Raw genomic sequence first — 21,168 nt, forward strand, 5'->3', positions numbered from 1 at the left:
AGCGTATCTGTGTCACTATAGCAACAGGACACATACACTAAACATGCCTCCTTATTCAACAATTAAACCAGTACAGCAATTAAAATACTAATCATCTAAAAAATAATAATAATTGTCATTATTATTAACTATTATTATAACAACAACAATCATTTAAAGTTAAGAAAATATACAAAGTATTGCATCTGAAGACACAAAAATAACAGCCATCCAAAACCACCCATTCACAGATCCTCACCAACAAATATTAATGTATGTGAGTGACTGAAAAATCAGGAACCATATGGTGCGTGTGGCGTATCGCATGGAAGGATTGGCATTTGTTATCGTAGGCAACTTTTTCAGCGCCACTCAAAATTTGTTGCAACAACTCATCAGTGGTCATATTTATTCAGGCAGAGAGAGAATATACAAAATAATCGGGCGACATAATCTTCAGCTGTTTGCACTTCACCGTCACCTTGACAAATATCCGATGTGTTTCATTTCCATGCCACACACTCGAGTGACATTTGGCTGGCTTCTCGAGCTGCACCTACAGGTTGCCTCTCATTTCACTAAAATAATTACTATTCTATTAAAAGCCAAATTATTTGTGTTGTTGCTGTGGAGTGTCAAACACAGGCTCGATCGCTGAGACGCTATCAGCGGGGGTGTACAAATACAAACACATTTGTCAGAGTTATTGACCTTTTATCTGTCCACTTTCTTGACAGCCTTCTCCAGTTATTGACAATACAAACACACGGGGCCAAGCATAACCTTTCATTTGCCGCGCCGCGGCTCCGTCTCTCCCTTTCTCTCCCTCGCTCGCTTTTCGCTCGCAATTTGTTTAAATAACACGGCAGACAATGGTACTGTTCATTTCTCCCATTTCTCTCTCTCTCTCTCTCTCTCTCTCTCTCTCCAAATTTTACTAGATAATGTCATTAGGCAGATACAATGGTGACTATTCAGCCGCAGTGACTGAGATATTTCAAGCCTTCAGTACCGCTTTGACATGGTGACATTACCACAGAGCGCTTTCTCTATTTGTTTGCTTACAGTGTCATAAATATCATGAATCTTGGATCACTTAACCGCGCTCTCCATCCTCCGCTCCTCTCAACCTACCCTTCTCCACATGCCTGTTAATGGGGGTAACTACACCCTCTTTCCAGAACAAAATTACTTTACAAAAGTATAGAGATTACGACCCTGCTGCAATTGTATTTTTAAATAGAGATCTTTTAATTGGCACATAAAATTCAACCCACAAACCTCCTTTATATATGAGTGTGTGTGTGTTATCTAGCTGATATGTTTGCACATGCATGTTAAAGAGGCACTAAGGAAATACATGCCTCCATCTTTAATGTCAGCCACTGAGCAGCCATGTATTCATTTACTGGGCTTAAAAAGACGCATGAAATGATGATAAATTACATTCAGGATACTCTAATGATGCTCCTGGAAAATCACCAGCCTTTTTCATTGCATCCTCTTGCGTTTCACTGTGAAAAATAGCATACATAAAATATGTGCATCCTCTCAAGTCAGATGCTCTCTGGGTATTTCGGAGATGAAAATTAAATTTTAAACAATCCAGACCAGTGGTGACCACAGTTAATCATCAAGAAACAAAGACATCAAACAATATTTGATAATGAGAAAAATGCCTTCAGGATATTTGAAACGGGGGAGAGACAAACCCAGCGTGAGCCACCCTGACAGAGGTAGTGGCAACCCCGGCACCAAGCTCTTTCCCTCTAATACACACGCACGCACGCACACGCACACACACACACACACACACACACACACACACACACACACACACGCACGCACGCACGCACACACACACACACACACACACACACTCACACAGAGAGAACAGCATGTCCGTTTTGTGCATTTCAAATTCTCTATTTTAAGTTGATGATGAGATAATTAGGCCTCGGTGTGAGGACTCAGCAGAGGTATCTGAGCTTTGAAAAATGCTGCCTCTTTTTAAGCCACACACTGCATAACAACTGAATCCTATTATCAGTGAAAACGGCTCTGCGATGACCTAAAGTAAAGCGCTTAAAAAGTGAAGGAAAAGTTTTCTCTTTACTAACAGCACTGAGTGAGGTTTCCACAAAGGTTTAGTTTCCTGAATCACTTCATGTAGTTGAAATGTATTATATTATGGTATTGTGCTGCACTATCTTGTCTAATTGTACTATTATGTGTGATCCTGTGAGCAACACTTTTATCCTTCTTACTTCTACCCTGTGCAGTCCTGTGCCGACAGCTCTTGTATTGTTTGTTGCATCGAGTCGCTTGAGAATGTTATTTCATTCAGCTACACACTTGTACATGGATGAAATGCCAGTGAAGTTCTGTTTGACTACTGACGTGCACCTTGAATTAAACGCACACTGCCAAATGAATCAGATCCTCTCTTTAAAAAAAAGCTGAACCTCTGTGGTGAACTGGTTAGCTGAGCCTACGTGCTTATTTCTCAGTGAAAAGGCCGTACTGCTCCGGCTGCTCTCCCTCGAAACTTCGCTGTGTCAGAGTAATTAGTGCTGAGCAGAAATGGGTGCTCGGCAGGGCAGACGGGGCAGGGTGCCCTCTCCACAGACAGTGCGTTACTAGGTTAGCCCTGACTGACGCAACGTGAAGAGTTTGGAGAAATCCGGGCGAGGTCCTGCAGCCCGGCCCGATCTGCAGTGCTGCCACCTCAGTCATGCAAATCGCACCAGAGATTCCCCCTGACAATGATTAATGGGCCCACGCTGCAGCCTTTGTTATAGTGTTTGCCTGTGCAGTATGAAATACAATCCAAAAACACGATCCATTCCTGATTAATCCGATAAATTTGTTCGTGCCACACATATTGTTTGAGGCAATTTACAACAAAGAGAGGGGAAACTGTGAGCATAATTACATTTAATTACTTTGCATCTAATTACATTCATTAAATGCTAATGAAATAAATATAAAAAGCTGCTTTAAAAATGTGGAAAATACATCTTGTTCCTTATCGTGTAAAAATATTGCTATGAAATTTCAGAGGGCAGCGAAGAGTTAGTGATCCATTTTTCAGTGATATGATATGTTCCTAATACTCCAGGCATCTTCTGGGTTAGAGTGTGCACCATATTCAGAATGTGAGATGGAATCACACAGAGACTGTAGGCAAGAGTTCAGCACTGTCATCATTAACACCACATTGCATAATACAGATGAACAACAGAAAAGAAGACACTAAATTTGAAGAAAAAAAAGGAAAAGAAAAAAATTGAAATAAAAAATCAAAAACTGGAAAAACGTGGATTAAGACTGCAACATGTATTCATATATTAACAAACCTAAATGAGGTGTTAAAATATGTAATAGTATATGTAAAATGGGCTCTTTAACAACACTCAATTTTTTTTATATAACCTAGAAAATCTAAATGCAATCCCCAACCATCCCCCAAGTTCCCCTAAACCAAAACAAAAGACAGAAACTGTGCAAATGTCTACGTCTGCCAAAGATGGCAAGAATCATCCACCTCCCATGTAAGAGCAAATGTAATTGCATCACAGGAGTTAAGGTATAGCACTGCCATTAGAAGCACAGTGCTGAGCACTACAATGGTGTGTTGAGAGCAGAGGGCCAGAGATCACTAGAACGCCTCCTCAGTATCACAGGCAAACATCCTTTGCAGATTCATCTCCCACTGTGTGCAGGCTTCACAGCTGGTTAACGGCACCCTGTTTACACGCTGCCTCAGAGAGCCCCCTCCTCTCCGTCTCCCCTCCATCTCCCCTCTGTCTCTCCTCCATCCAGAGGCAGGGTACAGCCGGGCTTCCGCTGCCGCCCCACACCCGAACCCTGGCTTTAGCACCATTACTGAACTTTTCATCTTTTTAAACCATCACACTCTGCTGACCCTTTCGTTGCTATTACACAGGCTGTAACAGGCTGAATCCAACCTCTTGGATTCTCAGATACCTGTAAGAGGAAATGGACTGCGCATTGCCTGACCGCAGCCTTTCATATCAATCAGTCTAACAATGTTTTAAGACCCCAGATTTCTATCTGGCATGCACCGTCCAAGAGGAGACAGCTCTAGCCACCACCAACACACGGCGTGACGTGTCAGAGTCAGTAATGATATTCCTTGCGGAGGGACGCCTTGAGCATTGTATGCTCTCTTGAAGGCACCACAATTTTGCGACAAGAAGACTGCAAAGATACGAGCGAAATTATTATTATGAAGGTCTCCTAAAATTTGTCGTGGGTTTTGTTTTTTTAACGTTTGCGAAGGATAATTTGCAAAAATTCCGAATAAAAAAATACCCTCTCTGCATGACAGTGCACCAAAATGAGAAGTATAATAGCCTACCTTGAACAGGCAGACATTTCAGCTATAATTCAAGCCCACAGTGGTAGTTTTTCCAGGGTTCAGCTTCTTGCCTCCGGATGCGAGTCTGTGAGAGTGACTGAATGGGGGAGAAAGAAAGAGAGAAAGAAGGGGAAAAAACAATTAACACAGTAAGGGCTTTAATACTGTAAAGAAAGCAATTACAGAATAATGCCATTGTAAAAAAGTATTGATCCGTATGAAGAAGGATTTATGACAAACTAGGCTTTAACAGAAAAGGCTATCAGCAGGGTTTCAGCACTTAATTACCAGGGGCTTTCATAGTTTTGTCTTTCCTCAAACAAGAACTGTAAATGAAATTGGAAAAAAGTAGTCATTTAAAGTATGCTTTAGACAAAAAAAAAAAAAAAAAAATTTAATAAAATAAATGCTAATGCCTTAAATGCCTATAAAACATTATAACAGGACATTTTCCCTGCACAACTTTTGAAGGCATTAAACTATTGAGAGTTAAGCTGTCCATAACAAAAACCATTTATTTGCAACTAGCCTAGTTATAGCATTTTTGTAGTGTTCCATTAAGTTATTGAACTTGAGGTGTGACATGATACCAACAGACAGGTAAATATAGCACAATAGTGAATAGCCTTTGCTGGCAGTAATGCTGTTTTATTAAAGTATATTTCTTTTATAGAGGGGTTTTGAGGTCTTCTCTAGTCTAATCAGTGAAATTACATTATCACGTCGAAATCAAAAAGTATGCAACTAGTAAGACCTCATATGTTCTTCTGAATACTCATATGTTAGTTAAGACTATCCACTATGAGAAGCCTGTCCTGTTTAAAACACCAGAATTAATTATTATTAGTAGCATTATTACTTAATTCAAGTGCTCCAATAAATACAATATAAGACACAATAGGTCTCGATGACGAGAATGCGGTCCACCAGTATTAACAAGTGCGGTATAAAGCAGGTCAGGTACGAAAGCCTAGACTGTCGTCTGAACGGCGGCTGGCGTGAAGCGCAGGCTGTCCGGTATTACCCCTCCAACGGCGGCGCGCTCGCGCGTCCCCGCCGCGTCCGCCGCCTCCGCCACGCTCGGGACTCCTGCACGCGGAGCCAATCACGGGGACGCCATTTTGTGACGCCCGCCTTTCAATTTGCTCGCGGGAGCTACCCGGGAAGTCGCTGCGGCAGCGTGCCAAAGTCTTAACCAGCGTGTCGCATCCGAGCTAGCAGGGCGTTTGCGGGTGCGAGCAGTCGCTGCAGGTGCATGCTCGCTCGCTTAAGCGTCCGCGCGGACGGGCGTCGTGTCGGCTATGGTTTCGCGGAGAGGAGCGTGCTGCTAAGAGCGTGCAGGGGCGTGCTAGCTGCTAGGTAGCTAACGCAGGGGATGTTTTTAGCCAGCTTGGTGGCTAGCTCGCTAGCTTAGCCTAGCTGGCTAAGCTAATGGTTATTGGTGTGCCTTGTGCGAAGTGTGTTTGAAAAATTAAAGCTCCCGCAGTTCCCCTTTCCCGTCCGTTTCTTTACTGATTGAAAAAAAAGGAAAAGTGCGACTATAACTAGGGTGTAGGTAAATAAAATCAAGTGCGGTAATTCTATCAACTGCAAAGCCAAGGCGTAATGAGATATGCTCCTCCAGTTCAGTGTGAATTTACCTATGGAGTAGCTAGGTTAGCTAACATTGCACTCCAGCATTAGTTGCAATTATTATTGTGCAGAATTGCTTTGCATGCATCGGATGTCCCATTCCTCACATGTACCGCATGCATAGAAGATTTAGGCTACAAAACGATAGTATTTAGCTAGCTAAGTAGCAGTTAGATTACTAGGTACCAAAGTGTTGGTAGGGTTAGCGGTGTCATGTCATGCGGATGTCCTTGTCCAGGTCTATTTACCTTTTCCATATTTTTTTTAAAGGTTGGTTGATAAGCAAGATGAAACTTTGTAGAGCAGAATACAAAACAATAGTAAAGTTCACTGAACAGCTTCGGCCTACTCGACAGTGTATGAAGATGCTGAAAGATAAATTTCCCAAGTAAGTGCATAATCCTTTACACTCAGTTGCCATTTATAACTACATCTCACTTAAAGATATTAACATCTGTCTTGTACTGGACCTCAGAGAAGGAATAACATGCATTTAAGAAATGTGCAATATTTTTGAGTATCATGTTAGAATGGATTTAACTGTATTTATCTTGAATGTGCCATGATAGACATGGGGAGGGAACTTGCCTTTGATTCAGGATGGAAAAGAACTCCTCTCTCTTTTAAAATCTGGGATTTCACACATCAGTTGCTTCTTTACCAAGACCATTGCCAATTTGTTTAGGCAGACTGACTTTATTCTCCAAAAAACAAATGATCTTTATCATAGAGCAGAATCTCTCTGGCCCAGGTTTCCCAAAAGCAGCATAGTACAAAGATAATTGTTAAATGCTGGAGTGAATAGCACATACTTTCTTTCATGATCTGTGATGCTTTGGGGATTGGGGTCCTAATGGTAGCATCACTGTTGGACTGCAGTAATGTCTATCTATGATATACATAGCCTAAGGTCAACAAGTCACTTTGTACCATGACCTGAGATGCCAATCTGTGCAGCTATTTAGTTTCTCATTGTTTTGTGTGTAAGCTTTGTGTAGTTTGTCATCCTTTTGTGTGCAAGCATTATATAGTTTCTCCATCATTTTGTGTGTGAGCATTGCACAGAGATAACCCTTTGTGAACTTTACATTGCTTGTGCTCTTAGCATAGATAGCATTAGCTCTCTGAACCTCAATACCCAAAATATCCAATTTCTGTAGCTGACTGTAAACCACACTAAGGCAGGGTGATGGGTTGACAAGGCCGTTTGTAAAGATATACTTCCTGTATCTAACTTTTGCTTAAAGTAAACAGTCCTGTCAAAGGCACTGGGGGCTTCTCCAAACATGAGCTACATCTTGAATGGTGGTCATGGCATCAAAAAATTGTGTGATCAGTTTCCTTTGGAGTCCAAAAACTTTCCGGCAAGATGGTAGTGATTTGTATTCTGTAACCAAAAGAAAATAAATCTCTGCTGATTATTGTTTGTTGAATCTATATTCTGAAATGTGATCACTAATTCATAGTGTGGTCACATATCTGTTGTTACCTTGTCTGAATAGTATCATATCTGGTGGTTTTCGATTCTTGTACAATATATTCCTGCATAGTTTTAGCATGTTAAACTGTATGATGCTTCATTGCACTATCCAGTGACAAACCAAGGTCAGTCTACCAGGTCCCAGATCCTTGCAAAGATCTCAAGTGATCCTTCTTGCCTCAAAGCTAACTTACACGCACTAAATCTTTTCATCGTTAATTAATCTTGACATAGTGCATTGTCCCAAAGCATTTGTAGTTTTCCAAACATGGCTAACCTCTTTGAACGCTTAATATGCAGTGTGCTAGCTTTTCCATTTCATTTGCTCTACTGTTACTCCAGGTTAAAACTTACTGGAATATCCAACAGATCAAAGTAATAACACAGTCATGCAGTGTGTGGTACACCAAATGGTTACTTTACATAAGAATTCATGAAGTCGTCTTTGTCAAGTTTACCTTCTATTACCTTCTACAGCCTTCAGCTGTTGTGATCTTTTTACTTCGACTTTGGCCTGATCTCATTTTTGTGTTACTGCAGTATTTCGTTGTTCAGTTAATTCAAAATGGTTTAAATGTTTAGGACTTAAAGAATTTAGTGGCTGGTGAAGTAGGTTGTGTCAACCACTCCAGAAATAAAGTAGCCCAGTTTTGGTATTTAATGTAGAAAAACATTTCCACACAAGCTTTTTTTATTCCAGCCAGGTATAATTTAGTTGTAACTGAACACACATCACATGCTTAGTTTAGTTTTAACTGAACTAAATATTATGACAGCAAGGGCTTTCACCTGTAAACCAAACCTGAATTAATGCAAGTTCAGTGCAAACTCATGATTGAAGTTGTTGTGTCATCATAATGAATATGCTATGTAGGTCACTCGGTCTTAGGGTTGGAAAAAGTGGACCTGATGAGGAATGTGATGCGTCTTCGGACTTGGCATATGTCACATGCTGATCTTGGGAGAAACGTGTGTTATTGTCAGCAGCTAGAACAAGGCAGCGTATAGGACTAATGAGATGACAAGTCCACTTTCTGTGACACCCACGTCTGGGATGCTACACTTGAATACCAGTAGGTTTAGTTGCCTTTGGTCAGCCCCTAACATATCATAGGCTTATCAGTTACTAGCACAGTGTTCTCTGGACCACTAATGAGTCCAGTAGTAAAAAAGACAGCACCATCTGCATGTCTGCCTACCGACCGACCAACCAGCCTGCAACCCAACCTTTTTCCCTTAGTCCATTTCTCTGTCACCCACCCCCACACTCAACCCTGCAGTACTTTACAGGAGTGGTTTTCAGGTGGGAAAAAAAAATCAACTCGAGGCATTCAAAAAGTATCCAGTGAGTTTTTAGTTTTTGTACTGGAGCTATGAGACTAATATAGCTTATGATCACTAACCAATGGCATGTAATCTGAACATTTCAACAGCACACACATATTGGCTAATCAACTATATATGAGGATAATTGGCATAAATGTATTTATTTTTATTACTCGCAAGTAGTAGTTGTCCCTCTTTGCTCTAAGCTGCATTTCTGGGGTGTATTCAGTAGGAAAATAAGCACCCGCTGGTTTTAACTGGATTTTAGGCTACGGTTGTTTTTGCCATGGTCACCAGTCCCATGATTCAAATACATACTTTCCATGTTCAAGAAAGGCACATTATAATGGAAACTTTGGGATGACATATTTTAAAGTAAATTTATGTTTCAGGAAATGTTTGTTAATTAGCTGAATTTCAAAGGAATGTTCAGAAAACAAGAAAAATTATGTTAATTGTAGTGTAGACTAACCATCATGAATAATAGAATATTTTTGGTCTAGTTGGTATTGTGCAATTGAATACCATGTTAATATTTTGTCAAATAACTTGGCCTGCATTGTTTGATGCACCAAATATTGTCTGTGCAGTATGTCACATGGGTCAGGCTCTAATTTTCATACCTTGGATGTTTCAGTACATGAGCTTAAACTGAAAAAAGCGCTATATGTTCTATAAATGATCAAATTTTTTATCATTATTGCTTCAACACAGACCGCCTTTGTTGTGGATTCATTGTGTAAGCAGTGCTTAATGGCTTTGTTTTGCGGGCTTCCTCGCCAGTGAGGGACAGCTCTTTATTGAATGTAACACGTGTAATCCCCTAAGGCCTCGCAGACGGCCCTGTTCCTGTAGAGGTCACTTAAAGACTCGCATGAATTGGGAGCTTCCTAGTTTCATAGTGCTGTAATCACTGCAAGAATAAGGCTTTGGCTCCCTGAGGGATGCACAGCCTACCTTCAACATGCCTTTGTTATTGGCGTCAGCGTTTTATAGAATATGATATGTGCTAGGTTGATCCCCTAGCCACTTTTTTATATCCCATTGTCCTCATGGACTACCCCGATGTATGACCTAATTTTCATGGATTAAATTTTTCATTTAAAAAAAAAAATTTGTAGCTGTTTTCTGTTTGTCAGTTCTCAGCGACAGTATAACTATTATTTTTGTGCACCATTTAACTTTTTGATTGCATAAAAAAAATTCTACAGTTGGCTGATGCCAAGAAACGTGTGTGTTAGTAGGCTTTGATTCATCTTGGTATTACTGTTCATATTTCCTGAGTATAAGAAATCTCAGTGAGGCCTGCTTTAAAAATAAAAAAAAAAAAAAAAAAAAAAAAAAAAAGAACGCCGTCTGAGAACCTGACAGACGGGTGAGGCGGTAGTGTTTTCACAGCCTGCAAAATTATTCTGCTTGTCCAATCAGCTGAGCCCGGCTCTGGAGGGTTAGTGATTGGACTGGCAGGAAATCAGGCTCTTAAGACATAACATATCGACTAGGCCATCCATCATCTCTTAGCATGCGATGAGGCACGGCGGACTGAGGCCTCTTCCCCCCCCCCCCTCCCAGGAAGCCCCCTCCTCTGGGCCTGGAAGCCCTGGGCCTTAGTCAGTGTCAGAGCGGAGACAGGCAGGCTGCCTGTGCGTTTGGGGGGTCTAGGGGAACAGGGTGCTCTGTCCTTCATCGCTCCTCACACAGCCGATGCTGGGAGCGCCATGCCCATGCAGCCGGAGCGCAGAATCCCTCTCCAAACTCTCCGTCTCCTCGCGCCCCTCGGCCTCCTGCTCATGCTGGGCAGATACGTTGTATGTGTCTGTGTGGACTTAAAGAGGATTCCATCTCTTCCTTTGAGAAACTTGAAACTGGTTTTCTGTAGTTTTCTTGGGTCACATGCATGGTGTGACGGCCTGTGAATTTGAGTGTTTCGTCACATTTGAGCAGTGTTGTAGCAGCTGTGTTCTTTGGGCGTCAGGGAGAATTTGCGGTGAATAACACAAATACGTTTGAGCCGCCTTAAAGTTTCTATGCATGTTATAGAAGCTCTGTACTAATCTGAGCCCCTGAACGGTTGTGTTGAGGTATTGTTGGGTTTTGAAGCTGCACAGATGGTACGCTTTAATAAGGAGATATAGTCATTGACACTATGGCCATCTTTTCAACTTTACAAGCAATTATAGAATGGGGCTGTTTCCAGAACCATGCATAAGTACATAAAACCAATGTATTGCATGTGTATTCCCACACTCATAAAATGATTTATTAAAAATTCCATCATAAATCTAAATGAAACGATGATATACCTATTTGGAGCTGTTATAATGGTAATGGCTGTTTAAGCTGATTTTTACTGGCTAGCTGGGCCTGGTGTCTAGTGGAGTGAGAGCTGGACTGTGAGGGGCATGCGAAGTCCCTCATCTGTATCTCTCACGTAACACAGATGTTGGGAGTCATCTGTCGGCCTGGCCTCTCCTGCCGGGCTCGAGCTGTTCTGAAGGGAAAAGAATTGGACACGGTGCTGTCACTTTCCCCCCCTCTTACAATGGAGGGACATGCAAATCTGCAGCACCTCCCGCCCGGCCGGCCTGTCCTGCCTAGTGCCTCTGCCCCCCGCTACGATGCGTCTGGTGAGGGGGGCGTGATGGCCCAGTGGTGGGATGTGACATCAGTCCTGGGCCTTTTCTCTCCATGCTTCATTATTAGAATTGGAAATGAAAGCGGGCACTGGGAGACCTCGCCTGGCTGCCTGAGAGTGTGCGGGACCACTGTCCCGCCCCCCTCCCCGCCAGCCTGGGCTTTGTCCCAGGAGAGCAAGGCCTCTGTCGGCCCTTTGCGCTGTGTTATGAATGAATTTGGGTGTAGTGATTACACCCTCTTTATAATGCCATCCGGCTCGTTCTGCATATGTCTGTCGAACTTGCGGAGAGGGCCACTGAGGAGCGGGGACCAGTGCGGATGCTCCGGTCTCCCGATATCTTTAATACAGCAAGAGTGCCGTATCCGCCCTTACGCACACACACCCACACACACACACACACACTCGCACACATGCATCCACACACAAACCCCAGCAGAGTCCCAGAACGTTTTCAAAATGGGCCCTAATGTGCCGTTTTCATCAGCGCTGAGGCGGACTGCAATATGGTGCCAGTGGCTCGCTGGGGGAATATGAATGTTGATTAAGCATGCACTCAGCCTTTTGAAATGCTGAAGAAGTGTCAGAATAATGGATGTTGAGCAAATGTCAAGCATTTGTTAATTTCTCTGTTATTTGGGGTTTATCTAGCGTGATGTTGGGAGTAAACCGAGGCCCAGCATTGTTGTGGCATGTGCCATTGATATGCTGATGTTCTTGGCTGCAGATCCTTTGTTTTTGATGGTAATCTCCAAGCTGGGATGGGACGCTCATTGATTATTTATTGCAGATATGGTGTTTATCTTACTATTACATGCTTGTTAATGCTATATGACTGAATTATACATTAACTACTCACCATGTTCTCAAGCCTACCAAAAATTCATGACCTTCCCCCCACCCCACACTGTAGCCTTATTGGTTTCTATACTTGGGATGTCATGTTCATCAAACACATTAGTAAGTAAATAAAGCTGTCGAGACCAATTTTCTATGCAAAACTTGAATTTTTATACATTTGTCTCATATGTTAGAAGTTATTTAGAGTCCATGGCACTGTTTTGACTGCGAGGCTTTGTGTGCGCTATGAAGACGTGGTGATGACAGTTTCCAGCGGCCAGCCTGGCTCTCTGAGCTGCTGCCCAGCGCTCCAGAGACCGCGACCACATGGCTCCGCTCAGTCCCACTCGGCCATACGGGGCAGGACACGCGGTCGCAGCCCGTGCATGTGGCTCAGGCCTGGCTGCCCGAGCTCTGTGCTGGCACTGACGAGTGAGGCCCTGTCACCGGACTGGGATTATTTACGGCGGTTAGGTGCTAGGACGGGCACGAGGAAAAAGGCTGGGCCGGGGGAGGCCATTCACCTAGTTTATGAGAGGATGTCTGGAGCTGGATTTGGTCGGAGTGAAATGAAATGTTTCCTTGCAGGACACAGTGCCTTGTAATTCTTTGCTGAGGTAAGTACATTAGACTGTAAAGCATCTGCTGAAAGAGATCTTAAAATGCCTAGCATGGCGGCCAAAAATCTTTCCAAGCAAAGGCTAGGCTGTGGGCTTTTGAATTATTCCATGTATGGGTCCACTCTGCGTTGATTTACACAGCCTCTTTTAGCCCTCCTGGCAGGTGTATTTTCAGAATCCTTGCTTTTTCAGCACGCTATGACAAACGGAATTACTCAAAGAAACACCACACTTCATATGCCCAACGCCCAGGACGTTCCATGTTGTGTGTCATATGGTTGGTCAGCTGCCAGGGTTGAGTGAGGGACCTTTTCACCTGAGGTTGGCACACTGAGATCGGTTGCAGAAGAGATTGAAATTGAATCGATGGCGCAAGCAGCCATGCCCGAGAGAGCTGACTGTCGGGCCGCCTGATGTTCTTCAGCGTGACGTGTTTCCTGGTCACACTTGGGTATGTTTGTCGCCTGATGGGCAATGAAGGCAATGTTCTCCACTTCATGTGAGATTTTCCAGAGAAAGGAACGATTGTGGTTGTGATTTTGTGAACTGTTGTAAGTGTAACTCGTTTCGGTTAGACCCTCACCAGACCCTCACCTTTGATAGCTGATCGTAGTTATGGCAGGGATGGTAGCAGGGGCAGCATTGCAGATGTCACAGGTTATAGAGTCAGTCTTTTCTTAGCAGAGGACACAGGAGTTTGGCGGTTAGCTCTTGCATTTTCTGTTGTCCAGATTTTGCTTTCTGTGCTTCCTAAGAAATATCAGGTGATTTCGTACTATAGAGAAATAGTAATTGCTTTGATCCTGAGTCAAATTAACCTGTGTAGGCCCTATTCTTTTGTTGTTGAATATGGGTTGTTAGATAGCGTGATGGTCTAGTATATTAGGATGTTGGATTTACTTGTAACTCTTAGCTTTATCCAGTTAAATAGAAACATTAACAGATACTTGAATAGTGTAGGCTACTAATTTGTTTTCCTTAATTCAACTTAAGCCAAATTCTTTGCTTAAGAAAACTTGCTGATTTTTGTCCTTTTTTGGCTGTGGAAGAACATTGGTTTTAAGCATTGATACATTTTTAGATTTTCGCTGTGATTGTGTGTCCCATCCATCACAGTTGTGCATTTTCTCCTCATGTGGATGCTGTTTGGGTTTAAACAGATGTTCCCCTGCTCTTATCAGCATGCATAATTAGGGCCATTTACATATGCGAAGCAGGGAGAAAAAAAACAAATGCAACAAAGTATTTTCCTCTGGTGCAAAATATTGATTTAGGAGCGAGCGAGAGAAGGAGAGGAAGCTAAAAACAGACCGCAGAAGCGGCAGTCTGCGCGCTGTCTCTGTGCATACTTCTCAGGACAGGTCACATGCCACCTGCACACACCACACTCTCTGCTCAGGACTCCTTTCCCCTGAAAATGTTAACCAAGAGGAAGCAACGTTTCTGAAAGTCAGCAATTAAAAAAAAAAACCCATTTTCAACCTTGCCAAACATGGCTAATATGAAAAGATACTTTTTTCCTTCTTATTCCCCCCCTTTTTGCCTGCCTTAAAGTCATTAGGAACAAAATGTGCTATGCTTCACTTAGGTTTCTGCCCTGCAGAACGGAGTTCTGCACCATGCTACAAATAGATGTGGCAAGCACTAATTATCGTCGAAACATATGATACTGATATCATTAGCCAGGTGGCATTCATTAGGTTAATTGCTGCCATTTTTATTATTAATCATTCATAAAAAGTATGAATTTTGAAATTAAGTATGGGAAATGTATTGAATTAATTTACCTTAAAAGGATATCTTTGCATCTTTGCTCTGTTAGTAATAGTGTAATTGGGTAAAAAAAAGAAAGAAAGAAATATATTTTACTGTGCTAAAAAGTTCTGATAGAACTATGCACAAAACAGTATATTCTCAGTATATTCTTTGAGGGGAAAAAAAATCTGTAGCTTTGCCAGTTCAGTTGATGACATCATGGAACAGTTTGCGTGGTATATTTTAATCAAATTGGCTTCAATACTATTTTGAGCCCCATGCATATTAATGGGATGTCGTAGGTTGTAGAGAAGGGTAATTACGTTCTGAATGATTTCCAAGGCACTATTCTGATTGCAGACCTTCTGTTTTCCCTGTTTGAAATTATAGGCTAGAGGCAATAAGCTTAATACTGTTCTATGACCTTCTAATAGCTGCCCTCATTCTTATTCCACAGAAGTATTTCCTGATTTTACCTACATGTTGTAAGCACACCATAGAAATTACAATCATTTGTAATATTTCAGTTTTTTTCCCCCAGGAACAGGAGTTCTAATTGAAATGAATGGACAATTTGATTATAGATGTGGTGGTAATTTGGTAAATTGAAACCACTTGCCGGCTTCCGCTGTTTGGTTGATCTGATTCTTTCTGCGACTTCATGTTTATTTAGCAGTGGCTCAGTGGAGAAAATGCAAAACTGCAACATCAGTGTAGACGCGGAATTCCCTCCAGTTTACAGCCGTTCCGCTGCTGTCTGGTGTCCTGAGACCTCCATTCCGTGGGCGCGCCGTTACTATAGGCCCCGCGCAAATGGAGGACTACACTTATTAGGAACCTGAACTCAGCATTAGATTTCAGAACCGGCTCTCTTGCTTCTTCGGTCTCTGTGGAACAGGCCAGAGTAGGGAGTTTTTCAGTATGTGCATATAACCTGTTGATACTGAGCTCCCAGTTTGCTCAACTTAAAATCTTTTTCTTAATCCAATTTAGGAAATTATTTTTGTATAGTGTAATATGTAAACATTGTGGTTTAAGCAGTTTGAACGGAGTGCCTTTTAGGCTGCTCTGATTCATTGAGACTATAGGCCTCGCCCTGTCCTGTACGGTGGCCGTTTGGTGTCTTTTCACAATTACTGGGCAAAACTGAACTGTACGCCATCATAAGTCAATTTGTTGTGCCTTGTTTTCTTGAGACATCTCTATAAACAAAGCGAGTCTGAAAAGTTGTTATGCTGCGTTGCACACACTGAATGAGTGATGACCCCCAGTATGCACCCCATAGGCTGCAGGTTGAATATGCATTAAGAGCCAAGCCCTGCAGTAGCTCAGTCCTAATGTCTGCTCTGTGGAAAGGGGAGTGTGCTATGGCTTGCCTTCAAAGCCTTCACAGACACAATAGAAAGATCAGATGTGTCAGACGTGGTTATCAGCTCTACTGTGGCTCTGCATGGTTTCTCCTCCTCCTTTTCACCCCCGGGGCTTTTAAGTTGCTATGTTAGACATGTTTTAGCCTCGCTGGGACTCCGTGTTGTCCATATTTTGTAATCTAAAGAACAAAACATGGCACAGAACTCGGCGTTCTTCTCATGTTGTTTGAAACAGATATGTTTTCACAGATATTTAGGGCAGTTTACCTCCCTTTAAACTTAACAGGGTAAAGATTTAGCAATTAGGCAGTAATCATGATCATTATGGAGTGTAATCCATTTAAAACCTAACAGATGTCGGGTTCGGGGGATGGGCTGGTCAGGGCCTGAGAACTGGGCAGTGATGTTGTTGAAACACTCAGGTGCAAGGTTGAAGCGTAGAGGACTTTCTTTTTTTTTTTTATCTCTCCGTAAGTGTTCACATGTTGACAGTTGACCGTTTAATGGCCCACTTAATTGCACTGACCTGTTGGCCTGTGCATATCATTGTAAATTAATGCTGTGGCAGGCTTCTTTTTTTGGAGGTGTGCTAACAAAGACTTGTCTCCGTGAGCCGGTGATGGTCAAGCTGCAGGACACACCAGCAACGCTAGCTAGGGTTATACCCTACACTTTCCTTTTAGCCTTTATTTTATGCTTTTCCATGTGTTTTACTGAGTTGGACATCAATACAAATAATGTAATTACAAATACACGTAATAGCAAGGCTCTTTTCCTTTGACTGTGTTGGGTTTTTGTTTATTGTTGCATGTTCTGATTGAAGGGGCAAACATGGACTTTCATCGCCGGTAGAAAACCTGACTTTCAGGTCTATTTACATTCATTTCTCAGGTGACATGTAAAAAGAAGTCCGTTAAATTTAACAATCACATATACTGAGGCTACTAAACAGAACCAGAGAAGACAATGTACAGTGGTCTGGCAGCTTTGTACAGTCTATTTATAACGTGGTTGGGGTCGGGGGTTGCTTAAATATTGGTGTGGGAGTAATATTGAGGAGTTTGGGCAGAAGGGAAAAGTAGCGGTGGAGTCTCTTTCCTCAGTTCCGCCCCCACTACCAGGTGTTTGACATTGAGTGGCGCTGGAGATGAATGCAGCTTATGGCAAGCCATGGAACCGGCTGACTCTTGGGAGTCCCTGCTTCCTGCTGTGAAAGTTTCCATTTTCGAAGCCCACTGGTTGCAGTGGGAATGTTCCAGAATGTCCCATATGCCAGTGCTGACGTTAGGGCAAACTTTCTTCTACTTTTAGAACACCTTCTCCCGGTCCAATTCTAGACTAGGACAGTCCCAAATAAGGACCCATGCAGTCTTGGCAAAATGTACGTGTTTATAGTGTTCTTAATTAATGATTGAGTCCTGTTAAAATATATTCGACTGCCGGTTCTTTCTGACTGTGCTTGTACTCCGCCCTGTGGAATTCAGCTTGTTATGCTGGTTAAACATAGGCTCAAGAACCTAGCTGACGCAGTGCACGCCGTTAGGAAGAACGCGTTGTGCTTTTGTTTTGAAATGTTTCACACCAGCCTCGTCCTCCGTAACCCGACCTCCTCCATCCTTGCCTCCTCTCAGCAGGAACGCTTTGTCGGAGGTGTTCATCTGGAACAACTTTGCCACACTTGTTTTCATGTTCCTTCAGATTACAGGGCAGCCGGCCTGGGCTTTGAAGCGCCTCTCTTCCTTTGTCTCTGTGCAATGCGCTCTGGTAATTAACTTTGTCCTCCTTTTATTTGTTCCAGTCACTCGCAGTCCACTCTTCTGAGCATCTTCTCCCTGGAGTACCAGGTTAGAAGTTTTCTTCCTTTGTGAGGCCTGACAGGTGCCTAATTGAATGATGAATGTCCCCTTATTTCTTTGTAATTGAACTGCCAGCTCTCTGATTGGTCTGGAGGATACCCCCCCCCCCCCCCCCCCCCCCCCCCGCCAACGAGGAGGGCCCCGCCTGAGTCTCGGTGGAATCCTGCCAAGACTTCCCATCCATCTGTCTAATAACATCTAGCCTCTGCTTATTTGGTGGACCTGTAATAAATTATGCTAAACCATTATTATTCTGACAATAATAATTTCCCCGTGTAGTGCGGCTCCGTGCGCTAAATGTTTGCTGACTCGCACTGTCACTGCCGCTTTCCCGGCCTGACAGCCGACGATGATAAATGACCGTTGCCGGGAGTGGCAGAAGGCTGCACAGGCACAAAATGGAGTCATTCATCACTCCCCTGACAGCTGTCACTCAGGCACCGTGTCCTGGCGCAATTGCTTCTTTGTAGTTTTTAAATAAGTTGTTTTTTAGCCCTGCTCTTTCTTTCCCCTGGTTAAGAAGGCAATTTAATCATGTATATATAAAAAAAGGAATCCAAAGGGGAATGCTAGAATGGGTTGTAGTTTCATCGCAGTGGAAATTAATTGAAGGTTGAGTGGGGAATGTGTACGTTTTTGCCTTGACTGGTATTAAATCTCCATACATCTTGCTGAGGTTCAGTAGCTGATTTTGCCTGCTTCTACACGAAAATCCACCCAAGGCTAAAAGATTATGCTTTTCATACATGGCACAAGAAAATGTAACATATTCCTGGATAGTGTTTTCTAAATGAACAGCTTTTTTTCCCCCTAGTCTGTGAGGTTTGAGTGACGTGAAACTTCTGTATGTACAAGGTACAGTAAAAAGTAACCACTCCATTATGCGCCTTCTCTCAGAAAAGAATGAAAAGAAGTCTTGTGAAACACCACACCCCAGACGTCATTGAAGACTACTACCAGAGGTAGGAATCAGTCCACTTTGCCTGCTAATCACTAGACAAGTGTATGTTTGTGGGTGGGCTCCACTGACAGATATAATCTCCTCTAAACAAATCACCAGGCCTTCCAGATCCCCACTCGCACCTGCTAAGCCTGCAAACACACACAGCTTTTGCGGACTTAGCAACACACGTGTGCACACGTACAGAAAAAAAACAAAAACTTGCGCTTGGACATTCGCCTCCATTAGGCGCATGGCAGCCTATTATCCACAATTTCTTTCAAAAAATCAAATCAGGAGAAAACTATAGGAAACTGGCTGAAGGCAAAATAAGCTTTTTTCGCCATGTCACAATTAGCCTCATGCAGCCTATTAAGCTTATTGTTTAGCAGAAGCAAATCTGGGCGATGCGCCTGTAATCCACTTACATGAAGGACAAGCCTGTGCCGTTATCAGCGCGGCATCTTGGAGGGCTTTGTGGTTTGCGATGGGGAGGAGGCAGCGTGGCCCTTTTCTCTCTTAAGGATCATGCTTGTCTGATTTGAGGAGAGTCTGGGGTTTCGGGGCCCTGCCGTTTGAGACGACGCAGGGGCCCGGGCCACCGGGGACGTCGGCATGTCGGGGCTGGCCTGTGCTTGTTGTCTTCTCTCCCCCTGTCTGTTGACTCTCTTACGTGCTCGTTATTCTTTGCGGTAATGAAGGTACCGTGGTGAAGCCGCGAAACGTCCTGCAGACCCTGTCATGCTGGAGTTAGCCAACGAGGTAATGACTTAACCCCTCTCATGAATTCTTTCTTTCTTTCGCCTTCAGTATTATAGGTGGGTGTTTATTTTTCTTTTGAAGTGCTCAGGCAAGTCTGCAGCAAATTTTGGCACAAACACAATTATCCCTGAACGCACCGTCATTTCAAAGGCTAAATTGTGTTTTAGATTTTTTTTCTCTGCCTGTTAGTACTTATGAAAATTGGGCAAATGCTACCTATTAGCCAATTATTTAATGCTATTAGGCCGTATCCTCCTTAGACAGATGGAAAAATACATTTTGCGTCATTATTATAATTGACATTTATAAATGCTTCTGCATCTGTTTAAAAAAAAAAATAAATGATTGACACATGAAGGTCAGCTGCTAATAACTGGATTTAAGTCTGCTGTTTACATATCAGATCAGCTCTCAAGCTAAAAGCATTCATTCTCATTTCTCCATCACTACAAATGATGCTGAAATTTTCAGTGACGCTTGGTCATATTTCAGCACTGGAAATCAACTCAAATAACCTTAATGGTACTTTGTGGACTGGGGTGGTGGTTGGGGGGTTCGGCATGGGTGTGAGTCGCGGGTGGTGGGGGGGTTGTGTTTGTATTGGAAATGACTTGATGCTGTGAGCATTAAAGTGTCACACACAGCCAAGTTCCCACATTTTACATTAATAAGAATGAATGAGCCAGCTCCCTGACTAGCCAGTGTCTCCTGTGCATTACAGCCAGTCAGCAAATTAACAATTAACATTGGGTTACTCTCCGGGTTTAATGGCTGGTGAAAGGGCCCTGCAGTGTCTCTGGTGCCTCCCATTAAAAGGTGCTGGGCTCCCACCCCCTCCCCTGCTCCAGCCTCTTAAAATGCAGCCCATAAAACCCTGAATTTGATGTTTACTCTGATAATAAGAGGAGAGAATCAAGATGAACGGAGTTAATATCCTTTCTTTAATGATCATGCCCCGCCTCAAATGACCCACTCTTCTCGAACAGATATTAAATGTGAACTCCAAATAAAAAAGTGCACATTCCTTTCACCAAGCACCTCTATTCGTACACAAGCTCTTGACCCCAGTATGAAATATGGAGATTAAAAAGGCCAATTAAGTGATTCAGTCCTGATAGTGGTGGTGTGCAGGTGTGTGTGTGTGTGTGTGTGTGTGTGTGTGTGTGTGTGTGTGTGTGTGTAATGACGTAGACATGGTGGGTGATGTGTGATGTGCCTCCTGCAGGCGTGGTACGTGCCCTGCTGAAGTGTGTGATGAACGCGTTGACGAGTGCTGAGCCTTCGGTCCGTTCAGTGGCAGTGTGGAACGAGACTCGTTCTCAGGCATCGGTGGCCCCAGTAATTGCCCTTCGTTATTTATCCTGTTTAAATGATGTTTTCCTTGTTTACATAAAGCTTAGAATCAGCTTCTAGAGAAGTTGCATTTACACAAAGGTCTTACAGTACTCCCGAAAGCTTGTTAATGCAGACACAGGTTTGTTTGAGACAGTGTAACACCAATAGAGAATCTCCAACTGGGAAACATTATTAAAATGAGCAAAATGTATGTTAAGGCCTTTTTGCTTCTATATCTAGGACTTGAGTATACA

General features: G+C 42.9%; 1 protein-coding gene across 5 annotated transcripts in view; it reads left to right on the forward strand.

Annotated features, from left to right (window-relative positions):
* The first annotated feature begins 5,440 nt into the window (after positions 1–5,440).
* cdin1 (CDAN1 interacting nuclease 1) overlaps positions 5,441–21,168 on the forward strand; it is a 56,521-nt gene continuing 40,793 nt past the window's right edge. Inside the window, exons 1-5 of one of the 5 annotated variants that reach the window (XM_027011612.2) lie at positions 5,441–5,595; positions 6,266–6,383; positions 17,820–17,865; positions 18,775–18,839; positions 19,519–19,579. In XM_027011612.2, coding sequence (XP_026867413.1) covers positions 6,283–6,383; positions 17,820–17,865; positions 18,775–18,839; positions 19,519–19,579 — 273 coding nt within the window. In that variant the 5' untranslated portion in view covers positions 5,441–5,595; positions 6,266–6,282. The other 4 variants (XM_027011610.2, XM_027011611.2, XM_027011613.2 and 1 more) reach the window with 4 other exon arrangements.

Source organism: Electrophorus electricus, chromosome 13 (genome assembly GCF_013358815.1).
Source record: "Electrophorus electricus isolate fEleEle1 chromosome 13, fEleEle1.pri, whole genome shotgun sequence".
NCBI classification, from domain to species: domain Eukaryota; kingdom Metazoa; phylum Chordata; class Actinopteri; order Gymnotiformes; family Gymnotidae; genus Electrophorus; species Electrophorus electricus.